Source organism: Hippoglossus hippoglossus, chromosome 22 (genome assembly GCF_009819705.1).
Source record: "Hippoglossus hippoglossus isolate fHipHip1 chromosome 22, fHipHip1.pri, whole genome shotgun sequence".
NCBI lineage: Eukaryota > Metazoa > Chordata > Actinopteri > Pleuronectiformes > Pleuronectidae > Hippoglossus > Hippoglossus hippoglossus.
Genome location: NC_047172.1, coordinates 8,939,971 through 8,959,106, shown reverse-complemented (window position 1 = coordinate 8,959,106; position 19,136 = coordinate 8,939,971). Strand labels below are relative to the sequence as shown.

Sequence of the window (19,136 nt, the reverse complement as noted above, 5' to 3'; positions counted from 1 at the left end):
CACACACACACACACACACACACACACACACACACACACACACAGAGAGAGAGAGACACACACCTGAGAGACCACACTGATGGATGTCTCCTGGTACACGACATGAAATAACACCTCTTCTCAAACAACATTCATCAGGATTGGCAACTAGCTGCATTAGCTCTACGATACCAACAATGCTTTTCTCTCTGTGAGGCATCATCAATATAGCGGAGTCAGTGAAGAATAAAACCGGAGGTTTGGCAGTTTTCCTGTGAATAATCATCTGAGGGATCTGGTGCAATGAAGGATTTTCAGGAGCCAGCAGGGAAATCCACATGGGAGTGATTGGCAGATAATGTGTTCACCTATAAATTCTCTAAAATTGAAAGTTAATAAATTGGGATTAGTCCATTAATATTTCTACATTGTGGCTCAAGGCGGCAGATTTACAGTTGGATTTAAACAAGTAGTTCAACGTTAGGGGAAATATTTGCTTTCTTAATGAGCGTTAGTTCTGCTGCACACGAGAGGATTTACAACTCTTGACCGATTTTCCAAAACATCTAGTAAGCAGCAGCCTTTAGATGAGAATATCAATATAAATTTCAAGATAACGTATAACACGCTAACTAGTGTCAGAGGTGCTTGTAAATGATTTTTTCTCCGTTTTGAGAGAACCAAGCTAACTCCACCTGTTTCTAGCATTGATTAAAGATGGAGGACATGGCTGCTCCCCAAAAGTGAAGCCAAAGCGTCTCGATTGCCTCCTGGTGACTGGCCACAGTAGAGGTCATGAATCCAGCCTCCTCCATGTAGGTGGATAAGTGACCTTTTATCACTCTGGTATGTTTTCCCCTTTTTTCATGATATTAAAACGAGGTTTAAACGTCATGATTGACAGCTGAGACTGACTCCTGATTGGTCAAGCACATGTATCGACTGGACCTCGCTACCGCAGCTCCATCCCCCGATCGACACTGCGCAGACTCTGGTGTTCGTGTCCGGGGTATTTTGGCTTCGTTTTTGGATCATAGGAGGAAGTTGAGACTTGTCCTATCTAGCGCTAAGCTAAGCTAACCAGCAGCTGGCATTTAAATGTTACGGTCTCACATCTCATTCTATATTCTGAACTATTAAAAAAATGAAATCTGTACATAATCCCCTCTGTGGGCGTATTCTGCTGCAGATATAAATATTCCTGGAAAAATATTTGCCTGTCTCTTTGTAAATTTGAAGACATACACAGCTAAATATGGAACAGAGACTGAGAATGGCAGTCGGTGATGAATACATGCTTTGAAAGGTTGTCAGGTTAAAAACATCTTTTCACTGCACACTTGATGAGAGGCGCTATTTAATCACCGCACACAAATAAAAAACCTGAACACACATGGAAACACAAATAGCCGCCCCCCCTCATCAAAGAAGGAGACTTCTATCTTCCCTGCTTCAGACGTAACAATAGAGAGAGACAGACACAGTCTCAGGGGTCAACAGTCACATCCAATATCTTAAAGTCAGTGAACACACATACACACGCACACACACACACACAGTGCCACCAACCCTGAAATGCCATTTGTGAGAGCATGAGAATGCACTTTGTCCACAGAAGGAAGAAATTCCTGGAAATTCCTACGCACAATCTTCAATTTCAGAGGTGACACAGCTCCATATTTTTAAATAACTATGCTATGCTATTCTTATTAAATATTTGATAATTTGACCTGTTTGGTTCTAAGAAGTTTAAAAGGAGAAATGTCTAGTAGAAAAAAAGGTTGGGGACCACTGGATTTATTGATTTACATAAGCTTCTATTGTGATTTGATGATAAATCTTAATTTGATTTAAATTAAAATGGAAATACTTAAAGATTATAGACCTTGAAATTCTGTATGTACTTGAGTAAATGTACTTTCCATCACTGTAAATAACATGATATTCATTATACAGGAAAAACTGCTCAAACAGGACACTTCACTTCAAGAAAAAAAATCCCTCAGAGGAAAAGATTTACAATAAAAGACCTTTGTGCGACAAATTCCATCAAACCGAGAGACTCAAATGGACATGAGTCAATATTCTCAGACAAAAAGACAAAACCACGCCACAGATTACTGTTTCCTGAGGACACTGGAGAAACATAATCCAAAAGAGTTTGAGCCACAAATTCTATTCTAATCAATATTAATCTATTTGTGTGATGTAATTTCATGCTAGACAGGCTATACTGCGCGGGCTAATGCTAATCCAATCAGCTCCTCTCTCGGTTGGAAGAAATATCCGGGTCAGCGACCGATTCTCCACATTGTAATGCATCGTAAAAATTGTGCAAATAAAAATGTCATCTTAAATGCATAAGTTTGGAGACAATGCAGAAAAAGAAGACTCCTCGCTCCAGTGGGCAGAGCCTGGAAGTGAGATGTGATTCAGCGATGATGGTTATCTATCACGCAGTAAAACAGGAAATCAGGATGATGTGTTTACACTGTGTCTGTTTTTCTTGGCATTTGCTGAGCTACTTTCTCCCCCGTGATGTGGCTCACTATCAGTTACTCACTGACACTTGCCAGCAGCAAACGCACATACAGGCAGCTCAGATTGATGCTCGTGACTGGAATGTGAAGCAGGGTTTGGTTGTGAAATGTGCCGTGAGAAATGCGGAAAGCGCCGGTGAGAAAAGTTGAGAGATTTCCCCGTTTTGTCCTATTAATGTCACAAACAGAAATCATGAATCACTTTTTAAAAACTGAAACATTACCAGATCGAGGCCTAAAGTGTCGGGGTTCCGCCGCAACAACGATGAGGGAAATGTGAAGTGACCTTAGCGACATGGACTGCGGATGCCTCTCTGCGGTGGAATTGATTATGGAAATTGTACTATTTTTCAACTGAAATGTAAATGAATGTGCGGGGTTTAAGACAGCAGCAGAATATAATGCATCTCCTATAATGACTTTGAGGAGCTTCAAAGCCTGGAGTGTGAGATTTACACCCTCGTCTCTGTTTCATTGCCAACAGACTGATGAGGACGGCTGTGCCGTTAGCGGCAGCAGCAGCGGGGACCTGTGTAGTATATCAGCATCTCCACGTTTGCAAATAATCAGGGGCTTGACACCTCCGTGAGATGACGATCTATCAGTCATGACGGGACAGCGAAAATGGAAAAGATGGAGGCAGTTACATGACAAGAACAGGCTGTAGATCATGAGCACACTGGGCCTCGCTGCGCTGTTAATCAACACAGCGGTTGGGTAGCCCTCATTAATGACACACACAGTGGCAACAAACACCTTGGGAATGGCACTTACACAGTATGGGCGAGTTCCGGCGGTCTCTCGGCCTGCTCGGGGAACACAGGATGCGGTGGCTCTCCGATGGGGACGCAGCCGAGAGATTTACTGATTGCGTGGCTCAGCTTTTTGGCTGGAGACTTCTGTGAGGAGAGCAGGAAAAAACAAAGTGTTGTCACCTTGTGTGATGTATCTGGTGCCGTCACGGTTGGGGGTGCAGCAGAGACGGTGTTAAGCCGCTTCAGGAAGACATTTACATAACTAGGTCAACAGGCTGTTTGCTGTGTCAAAAGTGGGGATCAGCAGCGTTCGGCTGTAGACTCAGGAAGAGCTTGCATCTGCTACGTCAAAGACAGGTTTGTTTGCTGCTGAGATCCAAAAAATTGTGACTAATCTGTGGATTTTTTACTTTGTCAAGCCACGGAAAATAGTCAAAACTACGAAATAAGTCTTAAAAGGTTCAGTGTGTAAGATTTAGGCAAAAGGGATCTATTGCCAGAAATAATCCTAGAGATGTTTCCATACTAAATTGTATCAATTGTTTTCTTTAGCCTAGAATGGGCCCTTTATATTTAAATACTTTTTATTTACATTGGGAGTGGGTCCTCTCTAGGGAGGCCCCCATGTTTTCAACAGTTGTTCATTTATAATATTCTTCTTTTCAATTTGTGAGAATTTCAATGTTAAGCCTATTAAATTAACTGCCGTGAAATGTGCAGCAGGAATACAAATGAATACATTTTACACTCGTCATTATACGAGTAAACGTGGCAGCATATAGGAAATGACACAGCGATATGAGCTGTCACAGAAAGGGACGTGGCCGATGATTGTGCCAGCTGAACAGAACACGTACTGATGCCAAAACTGAAGATTGCAGATGGTTTCGTGAGCTGGAAAACAACATGACATGGTGGACAATGTCACAGATGTGTCACAGACGAACGATATACACGAAAAGTAGGAAATCATCCAGAACAGATCGAACATTACCTTCTTGATAAATGTCATCATTTGATTTTTATATATCTCAGACAATGCGTTTCTTCTCTTTACAAATAAACCAAGGAGGACGGGAATTGGATTTAGGATCCAGCGTCTATGTCTTCCTTTATTTCCATTTATTCTATAATGACTGAGCTGTGAGGGAATTTGGCAACATGGTGATTTCAATCAATACAATTTAATTTGCACAAAATAAGTAAAAACCCATCTAATCCCTGTTGGTTTGCAGGACATGTAGCAGGACAGATGACTGCTCCAGGAGACATATTGATTTCTGAATTGCTATAAAAAGGGAACGACACAATGTAAAATTGAGAGCGATCAGGGTTTTGTCTTACCCAAGACGAGTGCTCCTTCATCTGGTGCTGGTTGCTATGGGGACCATTGGCATGGCCACGCCAGAAGCAGCTCTGACAAAGCTGGTAGCCATGGCACTGTTGGCACCGATACCGGAAACCCATCATGCTCTCGCTCCGGCAATATGAACATTCCACCGGATGGAAGACTGAGCAGTGAAGAGGAGGATTTTCAGTCAGAGCCGTTTTATCTCTACTCACAGTGATACTGACTAAAACCTCAGATTTAAAGCGGTGGTGGAAAGCAGCTGAGTAGATTCACTCCAGAAATGTACTTCATTCAAAGTTTGAAGTACTTGTACTTTATGTTAGTGTATCCATTTTATGTCATCTAATGCTGGTACTCCAGTATATTTCAGAGGGAATGTTGGCCTTATACACAAATACATTTATTTGACGGATATAATTAACGTTACAGATAAAGATGAAATATCACATATTAGGTTCCCTAACTTGTGCGTCCTTACAAAAAAACATTAATACAGTGTGGATATAAGTAATTGTAGTAAATTATAAGTAATATTTACCTCTGAATCAGCCAATATCAATTCTACATCTTACCATTTTCAACATTAGCAAGTCGGTGCATGAGTGGCAGCCACACGAGACACTGAGGAGGAGGATCTGCCATCAGCACATCCAGAAATGTGTTCAGCATGATCTTCTTCTAGATACAAACACAAACACGCGTGTGTCCAATGAGAGGTGTGCGTTATTAAAAGTTTAAAAAGTAGAAAGAGAAGAGGAAGAAGAAGAAGAGGGTAGGGGTGTTGGGATATCCCACCTGCTGAGGGAAGCACGTCCGCACCGAATGCTCCGTGTAGCCGAACGAGGGGCCCTCGAACACGGCTGTGGGCAGTTTCAGCACCTCCCGAAGAAACTGATCAAACTTGGCAAACACCATGATGCCACTCGAGTCAGAGATCTGTGAGAAAATATCTGAGAGACAGAACGTGTCAGATGTTGTCCTCAGCTAAAAATATGGTGTAAACACGCTGCTGATATTTACATGATGCATGATCCATAATGAATATACACATCAGCTACTACATGCACTGCAAATTAATTCTGCTAGTGTGTTTCAACAGTGCCCCCGTGTGTTTGATTTGAACAACTACAGGAGGCATTCAAAACACTGCATGTTCAGGTAATAACCAGAACAAACGTTATTTTTATTAAATGGAGGTCATTTAGAAAATCTACTGACATGTTATGTGAAAAACAGACAAATATGTACTTACAACGTAGTTTGTCCACAATTTTCCCTCCACACATTGTCGACAGCATTGCTTTCATTGAGAAAACTGTCAGCTTCCCATGGCTTTCACTGCGAGGAGAGAGAGAAGTTAAATCTGGTGAATTGAAGTGAGATTACTGGTTTATAGGAGGAGGGAATAACATTATCTTAGTCTTAATTAACATTTAAATCAAGAAGCAATAAAACGCAGCCTGGTTCAGGGTTTTTGCTGCTTCAGCCGTACTTTGTCTGCAACGACTACACAGCTATAGGCCACTGATGGCTTTAATAAAAGATTATATACAGTTCTACAAATTATGACCAGTCATATCCAAAATTTGGTTGCAGGGAAAAGCATGATGTGTTTTATTCTCTTTCATTTTGTCTGAAACCTTCATTCAAACTGGGAATAATGCTAAGATTAACATTTTACATTTTATGAAGGTACCATGGTAGATATAACATACAGCAAGGCCTGTGAGAAAGTATATAAATTAAAGCCACCAGTGTACTATTGGTCCTAAAGGGTCAAAACTCACAATCTAAGCCTTAAATCACAGCTTAACACGGTCATTATTAGTCTGCCTCAGGACACCCTAATATCTCTTTAACTTGCCGAGAGAGGGCAGCTCTTTCACTTCAGATTCATTTAGCTCTGACTTCCGAGCAGAGGTAACAGAAATACATGAAAGCTCTTCTGCCTAATTCCGGTTGGACCTCAGGGACAGATAGCGAAACCACTTCCTGTGATTAGCAGACGGTCATTTCCACCAGGTTTCCCAGAGATACGGCAGCATGAGCAATAACAAGGGGGGGAGGTAGGACCGGAGTGGCCTTACAGATAAAAGTAAACCAATTGAATGGGAAAGGGCAAGTTGCCAATCTATTTGAGCACACAAGGTAAATATAATGAACAAGAGCTTTACGGTCAATAATAAACCTCCGTGCTCCAGGAGGCGCAGCGTCCGGGGCCTCGAGGACAGAGCACACATTAAGAGGAGGCATATACAGTAAAACATCAGCGGGGATCTTCAGCTGATCGAGCATTTTTTTTTAATGCAGCGCAGTTTTATATCTGTGGTGTGATGGAAAAACTGCATCTGTATTTCTTCTTTAATCATTTATCAGCTTATTGCCAAGATATCTGAGGCCTGAATCCTGATTTGATGCTTTTTTTGTACAGTGAAGTCTGGGTACCATCTATCATGGGAAGTACTAAGTTAATGTGCATTTTTGTGAGCTTAAAAGTATTGGTAATATTGAGGGTCTACGATTAAAAAACACATCAACAGTATTCTTTACATTGATTCAGTTTTTTACTTCCTCTGGCAGTGTGGAGGATTCTTGGAAAGAGCATTCAGACCTTTGTTTTGGGAAATTAAATACTAATGAAAACAACTGTTTGGTTTATAAAATAGCAGAAAATAAGAGATAAATACACAATTCCCCAGAGTAAAGGGTGATAGGGAGCGCAGCCAATCTACACACTTAAGAAGCTAGAACCACTGCTTTTTGTTTTGTGTGTATTTTTGCTTTATAATATTTTAAATGCTTTAATTAATGAGCTGAAATAAATTTCCTTGAACTACTGAATTTAAATAAGACAGTGTAGTAGCATAGACAGAAAATATCATATATATATATATATATATATATAAAATGCATTAAAAAAATGCAGGGTTTCTCTTTGCTTAGATTGGCCATGACAATGATTCAACCCTGACTGTTAAAGGAATATTTTTTCAATAGAGCAAGTAGCAGTAACTATCATTATTATCATTACAATTCCATGTTAGACTGAGTACCTGCTTGGAAGCTGATTGTCAAGTGCACGTGCTCAAATAACATCTGTTTGTTTGCATTGTTGTTAAAGGTGAGAACAGTGGCCCCTGTGGACAAAAGTGGAGAACTGAACTGAACTGCATAAGGTTATTGCTATTATTATTATTATTATTATTATCATTAATAGTCGGTTCCAACTTGGCCCTTTGCTCTTTCACACTTAGGTCGTGTCCTATCAATAAAGGCCTCAGTGGCTGAAATAATCTTTATGAAGAAAAGCATCAGTTCAATCAGGAAAAGTTTCCCAGTGTCCCATTCATTCCGGTTTCTCTTTCTCTCTCCCCATGATAATGTTAAATCCAATCAGATTTTGTCTCAGTCTCAATCAGCCAATCATGATGTTGGTGTCAAACTTGAAATCTCTCCTCTGTCGCAGCGATTTCATTGATTCGCTGTGACCTTTCTCCTCCTCCTCCATCACCTCCAGTCTCCGTATCCAGAGCTCATGTAAAGTCTTTCTCATCTCATTCAGATCCTCAACATTCTCTCGCTCCCATCAACCACCACCAGGGTCTAGACTCTGGGGGGGGGGACCACATGCCTCCTACCTGTCATAGGTGGCCACCATGAAGTTGAGCAGCAACCCGATGGACTGCTCCACATTGATCTGGTGGGTGGTGGGCAACCGCTTGTTGAGCTGGTAGTAGATGGAAGACAGGATAGTCTCCAGCCGCGACACATTGATCTCAGCGTTGTGGTCCAATGTGTTGAGGCCGTTGTCGCGAAAGGCTTCGATCATGTTCCAGACATCCACCAGATGAACTGTGAGGGAGGGCAAAACGGACACGCTGCCATCAATCACGTCTGTATCCGCTTTGGCTATTTTCTACTGATCACAACAGATTATAGGAATCTATACGTGCTCTTACGGTTGCATCTCTTCTGCACAAACCGCAGTTTGCAGGCGGTCCTGTAAGTCGACAGTCTGATAACATCGAAGTTCTGAGCTCCTGAAAAAACAAATGCATTTAAAGCAGGGACTGAATTTCACACAAAATGCTTTCACAGATGGATGCCTGTCCACTTCAATGGAATAAAACCAAACACCGTACAAATGCAGTCAGGCTCACTGGAGGTACATTTAAAACACCATCAAATATATCAAATATATACGTGCGAGGGACCACGCATCTCCTCCTGTGCAACTTCGAGCCCGTCAAAGACTTACATGATGCCGGTGCTGGCTATGAATAGTGAAAAGAGATTTCTCTCAGTCGACTCCACTCACTCATTTCCATGAAGAGCTGCCTCTTCTCCACCATGGCCTTGCCTCGTTTACTGCCCTCCTCGATCATCCTGTGGCACATCAAACAGCAGAGCATGCAGCGCTCGCTCTTCAGACAGCAGCATGGTAATAATACGCAACACACAGCTCTCTCTCTTTTATCGTCCAAAATCATTAATGTGCCGTGTGAGCGAGCAGGATTTACACACACACGCGTCATTTATGCAAAATGAGGAACATGTTTCCAGAAAATAAGAAGTTTACCCAAAACCATATAATTCAACATTGGGAGGGTTTAATCCTCATGTGATCATTATCTTTGGGGTGATTTCATGACGTAAAGAGTAGAAATTCTCTTACGTGGTCAAAGCTAAATGTTGGAAATGCACCGAAGGACTCAGTGCATTCTTTCGTGTTCGTGATTCACCTTGAACATCTAGGACTGTGTTAGTCATCTCTTACCTTTGTGTAGATAGAAAGATTATGTGACTTTTTAACAAATGATGAAGCCGGTTATAGAAATGATGTTAAAGAGTTTTTATGACACCTTAATTTAATCATATGAGCCCAATGACCATGCAGCCATTTTGTATCATTTAATCTCTATTTAAAATCAGTGAAACGTGGAGGTGTGGGCAGCAGTGAGAACCAGAAGTAAAAGATAGTGTCTTGAATATAAAGCGGTGACGGCTCACAGGGTGCAGCTGTGACTCAGAAGGGAGAGCGGGTCGTCCAATAGTAAGAAAGTTGCCGGTTCGATCCCTGGCTCCTCCAATGTCCTTGAGCAAGACACTAAACACTAACGTCAATGATGTATCGTAAGGTGCTTTGAGTGGTCGATGAGACTATGAGCTCTATATAAATCCAGCCCGTTGACCATGTAACGTGGACAAAATTCCTTCTATTCAAAGTAGTTTCATTTTTAGGAAATGGGCTTAATCTCTTTCATGCTGAGAGTCAGATAAGAAGCGTGATAGCTCGCTCAGGTCTGTACAGTAAATAAGAAGCCAGCAGCTGATTGGATTCGTTTAGCACAAAGAGTGGAAACAGTCCGACTCTGTTCAAAATCTGTCTGTCAGCACCTGCAAAGCTGGTTAATTAAAACATGCTATCTCGTTTATTTAATCTATAAAAACATCAAGTTTGTGGGTTTTTTACGAGAGTTTTATGTGGCGGCTTATTTCTTGGCCGTGTTGTTTTTTGTGCTAAACAGAAAGAAAGAAAATAAGCACCCGTCTTAAAAGGTCAAACTAGTCATTTAAAGTGCGTTGAGATTATTCATTTAGTTCGACAAAAACTGCACAAAGATAAAAATCGAAGAGATAAAGTTCATAATGCAACTGTTTAAAAACAGACATAATTCATTTCGCCCACAGTGGCTTTAATCTTTGGATGCAGGTATCACATTGTTTGTGGAGGAACACAGAGAATGGAATCTGTGACGATGCCAGACTCCACATCAATTGTGACATTTTTAAAAAGGATTCACTGTTGAACACTTGAACTCGATACTCATAGAACACGAGTTCCCTTTGAAACGATGCAGGTTTGATTATTTCATTCATTGCCTCTGTCTACTATTTTATCATCAGGGCTTTTAAAGTGGAGTGAGTCATTTATTCATTTATAGTAGATGGTAATTGGTCTGTATTTCTATAGTACCTTTCAAGTCCTGTTGACCACTCAAACCCTTTCACACACACACACAGCTATATGCATCTATTTTCTGCGCTTTATCCATCACACGTCAGTCACACACTGCCCACACAGCCGTCAGGGGCAATTAGGGGTTCAATATCTTGCCCAAGGACACTTCAGCACAGGGATTGTGGGAGGGGACTGGGATCGAAACCGCCGACCTTCTGGTTAGTGGATGACCCGCTCTACCTCCCAGTAATATCAGCACATTGGTGGTACACATTTACGGTATAGTCTTTGTTCTCAGTAAGACATAACAAATAAAAGTGCCTATAGGTAAGGATATTTTAAAAGTGTTTACCTGTCGCTGGCTGAATGTCAAACGTCGAAAAGCCCTAAACGTCAACCCTGTGGAGAAAATGAAGAGTTAGTCTCACTTGATATCAGCATTTCTATGAAAAATAAGCCATTCCTCTCTGATGACACATGGCTGACTTTTAAATAAGTAATTAACACCTCCTGCCTTCTCTTTCTTTCTCCCTCCTTCAAGGACTTCATTAACTCCTAATTTGTGCTTTTGTTCCCCACCCCCACTCCTCCTGTGGAGATATCGGTGAGCTATGGCAGGGGAACACTCCAGTGCCCATGGTCTGTGCAAATGATAATTCTCCATGACATCCCGCTCAGCAGCTCAGCATCCTGTGGGCTAATGACACCGACTGAGCTGCAAAGGAACCGCTTAATGATAATGGACGCAGAGCACATTACGGCTGGCCGGTGACTGATGAGCGCCTCGGACCGAGCTCCCGAAATATGTCTGGATCACATGGAGCTGACCAACGGAGGACTCAAGGTTCTTCCACCCTCAGGAGGAAGGGGGGGGGGGGGGCTTGTCTATTTTATGTTCTTCTGCATCACACCTCGGTTTACACCCACCCTTCCTCTCAAACTGACCTCCAGTGTTATGACAGGGCCTCATTCCGGTCACCAACTTGCAACTCTCTGTGTTGGGAGGCTGTTATTTCTGCTAACAGGCACCAGCGAGGGTCTTCAGAAAGGCCTCGTCCAATGAAATTCTAATATGTGTGATCAGGGCTGCAACAAATTATTATTCTATCAATTAAGAAATCGAGAAATAAGTGGAGAAGAGCTATCAAAAACCCAAATAAAATCAATTTGCAATAATATAAAACAAAGAAAAGGAGAAAATCTTCACTTTTAAGAGGCTGAAAGAGATTGTTTGGCCCATTTGCTTAAAAAAAGGTCTGAAACCATGAATTCATAATCACATTTTTTTTGCCGAGGGAATGATCTGTGAACCGACTCGGACGATTTTCACAACCGCCAGATATGGCTGCATTTTAAGGTCGGAGGAAAACTACTTTGCACCAAATCAAAACAGCTATTTTTAGGCTTTGTAACTGTGGTGAGGCTCTTTGTAGCTCAGTGGGCAATTCATGACTCCATCCCAGTAAGGATTAAGGGTTCATGGGGCCAGGAAGGCAGTTGCAAAACATGGTCATCTTAATTACATATTGAATCCCCCCGGTCCTAAAAGTGGCAACCCCCCTCTCCACCCACCACCACCACCAACAAACAATATCTGGGCATTTTTAAAAGGGGCAATAACAAGAGGCACCAATGCACTGTGGAGGAAAAAGGGTAGAAAACATTTGCTATGCAGTGGGAGACACAACAGACACATCAGCAAAAATAACACAATGCTTCATTGTAAATATTCGGCCTGTGAAGTAACTGCAGAAATTCCTGAGTAGGCAGGAAAACTGTGAGCGGTGCATGGCAGCAAATGACACCTCAACGGATTAGACATAGGTTTTATATGAGACAAAGCCAAACAACTTCTTAATTATTCATAGAGAAAATGAATTCACAGAGGAGGGCACGTTCACATGCACGGAGCCGGACTGCTGTGATAAAGGGGATTTATTCATTTTTGTTTGCATTCACGTATCTGCACATTAATATCCAGCTGGTACTTGCTGGTGATCGTTACAGGCCCGTGAAGGTGCATCTGACTGTAACCGCACCTTCAGCTCCGAGGTAATGACAACATCCTTTGAGGCGAGTCAACAGAAGGACTGGGCTGCTGCAGTATTTCCCTTCCGCTGACATCATTCACTTTCTCCGTTTGTACCAAGTCTCGATTCTCGCACCGAGCGATGCTGCAACACTTAAAAAATTCACTTCTGGAGCGGCGGTGGCGCACAGACGCAGCCATGTTGCCGCTTTAACTGCCTATTTACCTTATTTCCCCACAAAAGGGATCGAGATTCCCGTGAATATTTTATTTTTATATTTGGATGAGAAACAACGGAAAATCCCCCTGCGTCTCTCCAATTGTCAGCGGCTGTCGAATGAGAGGCATCGCGGGGAATTGGCCTTTACCGGAGGAATATCACGCAGGTTGCGTTTAGAGCATCATCCTCATCCTCCTCCTCCTCCTCCTCATCCTCGGCAGCAGCAGCATCAGCATCATCAGATGAGGAGGATAAGTGGTCCAGGGTGAATAAGGAGGATATTTCACAGCCGCTCTCTCACCTCTTTGCTGAATCCGAGCGTGTGTCCGCCGACGTTACAGCTGCCCGCGGCTCGCATCGTCCATCATCGTGTCTCCGGCTCCTCTCCCCCGTCTCATCCGACTTCAGCCTCGGGAACTGCGGTTGTTGTAGCCGCACACAGAGACGTGCGAGCGCCCCGCTCCGCTCGGCATCATGAAGCGACCCAGCGGCGGAGGACGGCACAGCTCCGAGATGCCATGCGCGCCCACCTACTACACTTTACGCATGTGCGCACGCACGCTGGCTAGAGGCGCGCGTCTACTACTGCTGCTGTTACTCTGGATTATGATCCTGGGGATAGTAGAGAGGAGGTGAAACAAGGAAACACAGATTTAATTCAATTTAAAGGCACATTATGGAGTTTATTGTTGTGATGTCATACAGTCAGAGGACTCACCAGAGACAGGTTTAAAAAGAAATGGTCAGACTCCATGCAGCACAGGTTGAGATAGCCTGGATTTAAGAGTAAATATCAAAATACACAGGGCTCCTACAAATCCCACAATGCAACTCAGCCCTTATGTGAGTTTATCCTATAGTTCGGCTGCTGCTGTTACTCTCAGTTATGATCCTCTAGAGTAGATATATAAAAAAAAACACAGACAGAGATATCCTGAATTGAGTGAAGCTCAAAATACACATAATCCTACAATTCCCACAATGCAATTGAGCCAGTGTGAGAGTTTCTCCTAGTTCAGATTCTTCTCTGGATTATGATCCTGTGCATGGTAGAGAGGAGATGAAACAAGAAAAACACAGATGTATTTGAATTTAAAAGGGACATAAAGTCAGAGGACTCACCAGAGACAGCTTCGAAAAAGATGGTTGGAGTTGATGCACAATCAGAGATATCAATCAATCAATCAAATTTTATTTGTATAGCCCATATTCACAAATCACAATTTGTCTCATTTGTCTCAGATATACTGGAATTTAGAGTGAAACTCAAAATACACTGGATCCTACAACTCCAACGATGCTATGTGAGTTTCTCCCTGGTCTGTTGGCTAGTACATAGTGCAATCAGATGCAGAACAATATCAATATACCAATATTTCGTATATTTATTATATTTTTCATCAATTGCAATATTAAAAAGCCATAATCTCAAAGATAATCATTAAACACAACAGAGAATTCACAAAACGCATCACAAAAGGCAACAATAATTCACAAAAGTCACGTAAAATCAACAAACACAACAACAAATCACCAAGCACAACAAGATAGACATAAAAAACAACAATCACAAAATCACTAACAAAATCACTAAACAAAACAAGTTGTGATTTGCACTTCAGGGCCTCTGTAGTTGTCACATGTTACATACAGGAAACAGTGGAACAAGTATTTACTCGATGTGAGACAGAGCCTGTGAAGCAGCCTGGAAAAACATCACATCAAACCTGAGCTAAAATAAAATGCTAAAATTCTATAAAGCTACATTTACTTGTCTCCATTCACCCTCCAGCACAGAAGGTGGCGGTGTTGCTGCAGTGAGTCGTAAATTTACCTCCAGGAATCATGGGGGGAGAAAAGAAAGATACACTCTAATGGCGCCTCAGGGCTGGATGAGCGGTGCAGGGCTCTGAGCTGCAGCCGCAGCAGGGCGCCTCTCTCCGGGTACAGTCCGTCAGTCAGTCCGCATCACACCGGCTCATCCAGACTCTTACTTCCGGGGTCCACGAAGAAGTCGGCGGCTGCACCTGTCAGTTTACTTCCGTATCAAAGATCCTGTAATGATTCGAGTGGGAAGAGGAATGACTCCTTTAGAAAAACTGAACAGAGCAGAATTGAAACATGACCAGAGATCCTCTGTTTTTTTGTTTGGGAAGATCGTTCACTCGGCCCAAATTTGTGACACTGAATTTGGGCCACAAAGTGATTTTATTAGTTTTTTTAAAGTTATTGTTTATCTTTGGATTCTTTATTTTTGGATACATTTAACTGGAAATTACATTTTCGTTTGTTGGTTGTGGGTTTGAAATGCAGTGATTTATTTTTGTTATTTTTTTGTATTTCCAGATCGCAAAAGTTGTTCTTTTAATGTTCATGATAATTTACTGTTTGTTTGATGTTAAAGTTCCCAATTAAATCTCTACAGTTGTAGTTTTGCACTGAAGAATGGACAAAAAGTGACACAAGTATAAATAAATGCAGAAGTGGGGGCAGGTTGGATAGAATGAATGTTATACACATGTACTCACAGTTTGATGAGCCCAGTTCCAAAACAGTAACAGAGACCAGTCAACAGAATAAGGAAACAAGGGAGTTTGTTATCAATTGCCTGAAAGTTGGAGTCTGCCATCTTAACTTTCTCTGTACATAGACGATCTTTGGTTCACTGTACACCTGAAACGTCACTTGATACCCCGGCAACCAGCAGGTGACAGGAGCGACTGCAGGTACAGGTGGAGTGAACATTGTAGTTTTAAATGAATGGATAAAGAGCTGTTTTAAGCTCCAGTCAAACAGGGATCTGTTGTATTTGTGTGTTGAGTGAGTGAGTGAGTAGTTATAACTGCAACAGGTTCAATTTAGTTACAGTAGCTGTGTTACTGTGTGATACTGTTGCTGACAGGAGGATGTGACCTCCAAAGCAATTAGAGGTTTTGATGAGCAAAATGCATTTTGAGAAGTTTTTTGACTATAGTCTATATATATATATATTTCTCAATTGTTAATTAAAAAGTAAAAATGCCAATGTCACTTCTTCCTATTGCTTCTCTTCTCTACCTAACAGTCCAAAGCCCAGACATTTTTAAATTCTCAGTGACATAAATCAGAAAAACGCAGATTGTGTTTACATTTTGAGAACCTGAAACCACCTAAGGTTTAGAAATATTGCTTGATAAATGATTTAAATGACAGAAGACATGTTTTCAAACACAGGAAAAATACTCTATGGCATTTTCCATGGCAACTCGGACGCATAAGCTTGCTCAACCCAAAGCCAACCGACTCAGTTATCCGGACCGGTAGGCCTTCACCCTCCTCCTCTACCTCCTCGACTCTGTCCATCTGTCGTCCTCTTTCTCTGATGGGGCCTCTTCTCTCTTTTTCTCCAGTCGTTCTGTTTACTGGCTGGATGAGCTGCCACCTGAGAGGACTGGACCCCACACCAAGATACGTACGTCTTCCACTCTCTCTCTTTTTCTTTATTTACAACCCAATATCAACTGCTTTTTTGTGATGCTATAGCGTTCTTGTTTTTCTTCAGACTTAACCCCTCGCTGGTCGGAACTATGTAGAAGTAAAAAGCTCCACACTCAAGTCACGTAAATATAATTAAATACAGTTCTACTGTCACTACTGCACAGTACTGCTAATGACTGACCTTTAATGCGTGTGGGATTTCTTTTATACTGTTTTGTCTTGTCTTCTTTCAAGATTAAAGACGTAATTTTGTCACAGTGCAATCGTGTGAAAAACAATTGCACAGAAACTTCATGGTTGTGAAAAATAAAGTATAGTGTAAATAATTAATAAAGACAGAATGATAGAATAAATATGCAGAATAGAATAAAATGTGTTTTTACGGAATAAATATACATTTTATTGTGTATATGTATTCCATATGTAGGTAATAACAGTGAAAAGATGAATACTGCATGCATTGTGTGTGTGTGTGTGTGTGTGTGTGTGTGTGTGTGTGTGTGTGTGTGTGTGTGTGTGTGTGTGTGTGTGTGTGCGTGTGTGTGTGTGTGTGTGTTGAATGTTTACAGTTTGTTGAATTGCATTTTTTTAAATCCCAAAACATTTTAAAACTCATCCTCTGCATCTTTAGTGTTTATCGTCCTCCTGTGTCTTTTGGACTCGTGCCTCTCTCCTTCTGCTCTCCTCTTTCTTCGTCTTTCTTTTTTGTTGTTGTTATGTTTTCACCCCCTCTCCCTCATATCTAACAGTAATTGCTTATCTCTCTGTGTCTCACTTGTTAATTTCCCCTCTTCCTCTCCCTTTCCTTTCTTCTGCTCTACCGTTCCCTCTTTCTTTCCTCCCTCAGACTTTCTCCCATATGGGAGGTGAGTGAATGGGCTCTCAGGGCTGTTCCATCCAAGCGACTGTGTAGCCTGGCTCAGCCTAGGGCCCCTGCAGCTGGCTGGGAGCCGGAGCGTCCTCTGCTGGTTCCTGTGAGTAACACACACACACACACACACACACACACACACACACACACACACACACACACACACACACACACACACACACACTTTTTTGAGAAAGTGCTGAGTATGTGTAAAGCTAGCTGTCACAATGTGTTTTTGAACCCCACATCCTGCTGTGTTATTAAGGCCAGAGTGATGAAAAAGTATGAAAACTGAATTCTAATATTGTCCTTGAATCTGTCTTGACTGTTTTTAATTCCTGCAGTATATTTACATTCTGTTTTGAGCTATTTTAATTATTCTGACTGGTTTATTGCTACTTCTCTCTATGTTCAGTGCCCTCGACATGCTGCTGTAATGCAATAATTTGGGATCAATAAAGTACCATTAATCTATCTATCTATCTATCTATCTATCTATCTATCTATCTATCTATCTATCTATCTATCTATCTATCTATCTATAAATAACAATCTCATACGATGTGATTGTAGTTAAACAGAGCGACGCAGATGGCGGTCGCCACTGCTCGGGTTTCCCAGCTCGCCCAGCCAAAGCGACGGCAGGCTCAGGAGAACTCAGGCCACAAATCAAAACCTGTGTCCATGACCCACCTGCCCTGCAGAGCGTCGGCACACACAGAGCTGCTTTCCAGTGAGTTTCCATTGCACAAAGATTCAGTTACATTTTTGCTTATTGTGGTATTTTTACTCAAACGTTGTGAGAAATGCACTTTTTCTTGCAGAGAGTTAGATGAGAAAAACACCACGTTCATGTCAAGTATGAAGCTTCCACCCTGTGAAGGTTTGCTTAGCTTAGCACAAAGGCTTGAAACAGGAGGAAACTGGCTTGAAGTAACAAAATCGGCCTGTACCAGCGCATCTAAAGCTAACGTTATCTCCTGTTCTTTGAATCCATATAGAAAATGAAAGGCTAGCTGTTTCCCTCTATACCCAGTCATTATGCTAAGCTTGGCTAATGGTCTTTTGGCTGTTGCTTCATATTCAAAAGACGGTTAGGACAAATGGTTTTGATCTTCACATTAAACTTTTCTAAATTTTTTTCTAAAAATGTGTGCTTCTGATCTCAGTTTGGTGACTTTTTTTTTTTCAGCCCCTAAGCACGAACACCCCGGGTTCGCAGGGGGGCGTTCGGTGTGCTGGCCCGTCTCCAGAGCGGCGAGAAGCTACGTAGCCGGCGAGAGACTTCTCGAGCTGTCCGTTCCTAAAGCGAGGAAGGCTTTATTCGAGGGATACGACCCATACATCGTTAGTCGGGCGGCTCGCTCCGCCAGCCCCTCGCCACGCATACAGGAACTCTCGTTGCCTCTGCCTCGAAAATGTAGCTCAAAGTAGTCATGGTTAGATAATGACATAAAACAAACAGCTATGAGACTAATCTGATCCGGTTCTCACCCTGAATCTACATCCTCCATTTCTGTTATTGTAATGAAGCAGGCGGCCAACGAGTCAGCTCCACAGTGAGATGTTGAAATATGAATGAGACGGAAAGGAAAATGAAACAAGGGGGAAAAGACAATAAACCAGGATGTGACATTTTGTGTGTGTGTAACTGTGTGCAGTGCTCAGAGTGGAAGTTAAGGCCAGGAAATCATCCGGCTCCGGTTGGGTTTGGACGGGTTTAGGTCGGACTCAGCTCAAATGTTTATTTATATGTACTCTACTAATGTGCATGATGATGTGTGGATGAGCTTGTCTTTCTCTTTTTTTCATTCTGAATTTGTCACTGGGTGTCCTGAAAAGTAAAATGAGTGAATCAGAGTAATTGTAAAGGATAATCCAAAACACAATATTGAGATTTGTGAATCCATTGCAATAACAGTATTAAAAAAATCTGCTGTGTCTGAATGATC

The 19,136-nt window shown here is 41.9% G+C and overlaps 2 protein-coding genes across 9 annotated transcripts in view; one reads left to right on the top strand and one right to left on the bottom strand.

Moving 5' to 3' along the window:
• Positions 1-13,418, bottom strand: part of dtnbb (dystrobrevin, beta b) — a 28,605-nt gene extending 15,187 nt beyond the window's left edge. For 2 of the 5 annotated variants that reach the window (XM_034576155.1, XM_034576157.1), the window contains exons 1-10: positions 13,138-13,413; positions 10,940-10,986; positions 8,944-9,011; positions 8,585-8,665; positions 8,264-8,477; positions 5,878-5,963; positions 5,421-5,575; positions 5,198-5,303; positions 4,619-4,785; positions 3,294-3,418 (exon numbers count right to left, since the gene is read on the bottom strand). In XM_034576155.1, the coding sequence (XP_034432046.1) occupies positions 3,294-3,418; positions 4,619-4,785; positions 5,198-5,303; positions 5,421-5,575; positions 5,878-5,963; positions 8,264-8,477; positions 8,585-8,665; positions 8,944-9,010 (1,001 nt within the window). In that variant the 5' untranslated portion in view covers position 9,011; positions 10,940-10,986; positions 13,138-13,413. Of the gene's footprint in view, positions 1-3,293; positions 3,419-4,618; positions 4,786-5,197; positions 5,304-5,420; positions 5,576-5,877; positions 5,964-8,263; positions 8,478-8,584; positions 8,666-8,943; positions 9,012-10,939; positions 10,987-13,137 lie in introns of all 5 variants that reach the window. The other 3 variants (XM_034576152.1, XM_034576153.1, XM_034576154.1) reach the window with 3 other exon arrangements.
• Positions 3,693-19,107, top strand: theg (theg spermatid protein). 4 transcript variants are annotated; one of them, XM_034576166.1, is made up of 10 exons: positions 3,693-3,705; positions 7,670-7,674; positions 14,506-14,780; positions 15,487-15,562; positions 16,050-16,135; positions 16,226-16,287; positions 16,378-16,435; positions 17,161-17,287; positions 17,758-17,917; positions 18,377-19,107. In XM_034576166.1, exons 5-10 carry the CDS (start codon positions 16,062-16,064, stop codon positions 18,616-18,618), a joined length of 723 nt encoding a protein of 240 aa, XP_034432057.1. In that variant the 5' UTR covers positions 3,693-3,705; positions 7,670-7,674; positions 14,506-14,780; positions 15,487-15,562; positions 16,050-16,061; the 3' UTR covers positions 18,619-19,107. The 4 variants fall into 4 exon arrangements, with proteins under 4 accessions (XP_034432057.1, XP_034432055.1, XP_034432054.1 ...); XM_034576164.1 differs by lacking the exons at positions 3,693-3,705; positions 7,670-7,674; positions 14,506-14,780 and having other exon boundaries at positions 15,221-15,562; XM_034576163.1 differs by lacking the exons at positions 3,693-3,705; positions 7,670-7,674; positions 14,506-14,780 and having other exon boundaries at positions 15,221-15,568.
• The last annotated feature ends 29 nt before the right edge of the window (positions 19,108-19,136 follow it).